The 3,234-nt window shown below is 42.5% G+C and overlaps 1 protein-coding gene across 1 annotated transcript in view; it reads right to left on the bottom strand.

Moving 5' to 3' along the window:
* LOC106938276 (activating signal cointegrator 1 complex subunit 3-like) overlaps positions 1–2,782 on the bottom strand; it is a 68,593-nt gene extending 65,811 nt beyond the window's left edge. The window contains exons 1-2 of the mRNA XM_015020203.1: positions 2,427–2,782; positions 1,906–2,130 (exon numbers count right to left, since the gene is read on the bottom strand). Of these exons, the coding sequence (XP_014875689.1) occupies positions 1,906–2,130; positions 2,427–2,594 (393 nt within the window). The 5' untranslated portion in view covers positions 2,595–2,782. The remainder of the gene's footprint in view (positions 1–1,905; positions 2,131–2,426) is intronic.
* Between the last annotated feature and the right edge of the window lie 452 nt (positions 2,783–3,234).

Below are 3,234 nucleotides of genomic sequence, written 5' to 3'. Positions count from 1 at the left end.
AAATTATTCCACCATGAGCGTCCTTCCAAATCCGTGATCTTCTCCCTTAGTAATTTCTGGTCATTTAGCAGCTGGACAATAGCATCTCTCTTTCTCTGCTATGCTCTTCTCCATTTCTCTAAGGCGCTTACTCATCTTCTCGATCTTGTTGATAGCGGTGCCTACTTTAATTTCTTTAATTTCCTCCTTAAAACTCATTTACACTTGCGCTGCTAACTCCTTCTTTATTTCTGATTTGAGGTCCCGCATACCCTCCGCCATTACTTCACCCACCACCTTTCTCAGTGAGCTAATTGTAGCAGGCAAGGCCTCATTCGCCATCTTCTCTCCTTCCTTGATCGGGTGTGTTCCGCAAACTTTGCTTTCATTGTTGGGATCCTGAGGTTTGTCAGCTTTTCTCCACTAGAGGGAGCCTGAGACCTTCATCCTGAGGGCGTGAGTCGGCGTCTGCACACACCTGTCCTCCATCTACTCATTTGGAGGCGTATAAGTGGAGGAGGATGCTGACATTTCTCTGCCAGAGTGTTAGCCAGTAACGGTACCGGCTTACCTTGAGCTACTTCTACCTGGATTTGATCCCCAGATTCTGACTCTTCTTGTCTCTGTGTTCCCAGCTACCCTGGTCCGGAGCTATCAGGTCATCAATCACCCTCGAGACGGAACCCTCACCGCCTTGAGCCTTACCTGTCCGTCCTCTGCCGCCGCCTCTGATCTCAACCCTCAACCCGCTGACCAGCCTCTAGACCCTCAAGGTCCTCTCCCAGTCCAACACTCCCCCTGAACAGGTATATCTCCAACCTCCGCCAAACAGCAAATTTCCTGGGTCCTGACTAATCATCTCTGTCCTCCCCTAGTTGCCCTGAGATCTGCCAGATGAACCAAGGATCCTAATTCTCATTGTCTGAATTCACTGTAAATAAATCACACTATTGTATTTCCTGTCTCTGGAGTGTTTCTGCATGTGGGTTAGAAAACTCGACACCAACATGACATTCGTGTCGCATTTCTGAGTTCCGAGACTGGACTCGACCCTTCTTATTTTCATCCTCACTCATTCTTCTTGAAAAAAATAAACTTTTAACTCGTTAACACCTTGAATTAGGGGGTGCTTTTATATCTAGCGATGCAGGTCCTCTTTTCTATGCTGCCATACTAATCGCCATGACACTGGAAGTCCCAAATGCTTCCTTCTTGATTGGGATCTGCTCAATCCACTGATGTAAAACTGACTTCACTTTGTAGTAATGCTGGTGTTACAACAGTTTTCAGTTCATTGCATTTGTTATCACTGATGGTTCCTGAGTTCCATCCAAACAGTGATTGCAGACACAACAAAAATTGCTTCTGACCAAATAAGACTTCTGAAATAACTTATCTTGATGTCAATGCCATAAAAATTGACTACTCACTATGAAGAAACAGCATGTCTGACAGGAAAGCACTTGAGAAAACTATCAATTCAACCTAAAAGAGTCAACAAATATCTTGGTTGACTCTGGTCTTGCTAAATGATAACCACATAGTAGTTTTTGAAATTCATAAAAAAATGTATGTTGTATGATAAATTCACCCTGAAAACACAATGTTTTTCACCCATTATTCAAGGCACAAAATTAAGGAAATATCCATACTTTTGATGAATGTGTGTAAACTTTTCACCTGAACTGAATGTGACAAAGAGTAGTGGATATTTTATTGCAGATAAAGGTGTATTGTTAGGCTTGTGTCTTATCTGTGAGGTCTCTCCAGCATTAGAAATATGATGAAACTACTGACACCTTGCTAAAACTTTGCTGAAAGCAGCAGAGGTGTTCTGAAAAAGTCTGTTTTGTGCACTACTGATTTTCTTTGCTGAAAGAACAGAAACAATGATTCTCTTACTGAATGATTTGTCTGCAGACTAACCTCTGCATTCAAGTTGTCAGCTAGGCTGCCCAGGAACTGACTCTCGATGGGATTTTGCTGGGTGAGCAGGGTGAGGTAATGACTCAGCTTGTCATGGGTGGTGATGATGGTGCCCTCTCCGTACTTGTCAAACTGAGGTCGACCCGCTCGGCCAAAAATCTGCATGACGTCCAAAATTCCCAGGTCCACAAAGGCACCACGCTTTGCATCGTAGATTTGAGTTCCCTGTTAGACACAGAGCAGTGAAGTTGTCCTAAAATGTATAAATTAACCTGAGACTAGACTAGATTTACACATTAAATCTATGGAGCTAGTTTAAGTCCTTTAATTATTTAGCTCGCTCACTGTACAATTTAATTTATTATTTCTGTACAGAAATGTAATTCATGAGGAATAAAAAAAAGCAGCTTAGGGTATTTGGTAGCCTAAAATTCCAGTTTCATTCAGGCTAGTTCTGAGGGTATACAGCATAGAATTATCTTGACAGATCAGTGACAAAAAAATAAATAAAAATAAAGAACCTTAATGATAACTGCATGGGCTGGCAGGTTCACTCCCCAGGCTAAAGTGGCAGTGCAGACCAGAACTTTCAGGTGGCCTTTAGAGAACGAGTTCTCCATGAGGCTACGGTCAGACCGCAGCATGCCAGCATGGTGGATCCCAAAGCCTTCTGGGAACATTTCCTTCATCTGCTTGTTTCTGGAGTGTTGGATCTAGAACACATAATAAGATCACAGAATAAGATCAGAAAAAAACAGCAGGGAGAATACGCAAAGAAATCAGGGTGTCAACAAATCTATATCTAAACTTAAAAGACAGCAGAAAAACAGTTTTATTACACTGAGAGTTTTGGTAAATGGCCTGTACTTAGGCCCCGTTAACACGACAACGACTTTGGTTGAAAACGGAAGAGTTTTGTTGCGTTTGTACTGTACATTTACACAAAACCGCCAAATGTTTTCTCTGACAACTGTACAGATTGAAAACGGGTTCCAGAGTGCGATGTTTCTGAAACGTACCGATGTCTGTTGTGTAAACAGAGAAAATGGATCTTTTTTTTTCAAGAATCCCCAGCTCATGCATAGTATGACGCAAAACATAGCTGCTTCCTACAATTCACAGAAGAAGAAGAAACTACTCACAATGCTGGTGTTACTACACAGGGGCGCTGCCAGAAATCTTGGGCGCCCTGACAAAAAATGTGTTTGCCCCCCCGCCACCCCACCCCCCTCGCTATTACAATTTGGAGTCAATTTGACCCATAAAAAGCGTCACAATTTAAAGGCTTGCATCTGCCTTGCTTTCTTTGGTTCAATACTGATAATTAGC

This window comes from Poecilia latipinna, unplaced genomic scaffold (assembly GCF_001443285.1).
Source record: "Poecilia latipinna isolate Pla-1442-1.1 unplaced genomic scaffold, P_latipinna-1.0 Scaffold2548, whole genome shotgun sequence".
NCBI lineage: Eukaryota > Metazoa > Chordata > Actinopteri > Cyprinodontiformes > Poeciliidae > Poecilia > Poecilia latipinna.
The sequence above is the reverse complement of the archived record's forward strand: the minus strand, read 5'-3'. Positions and strand labels throughout refer to the sequence as shown.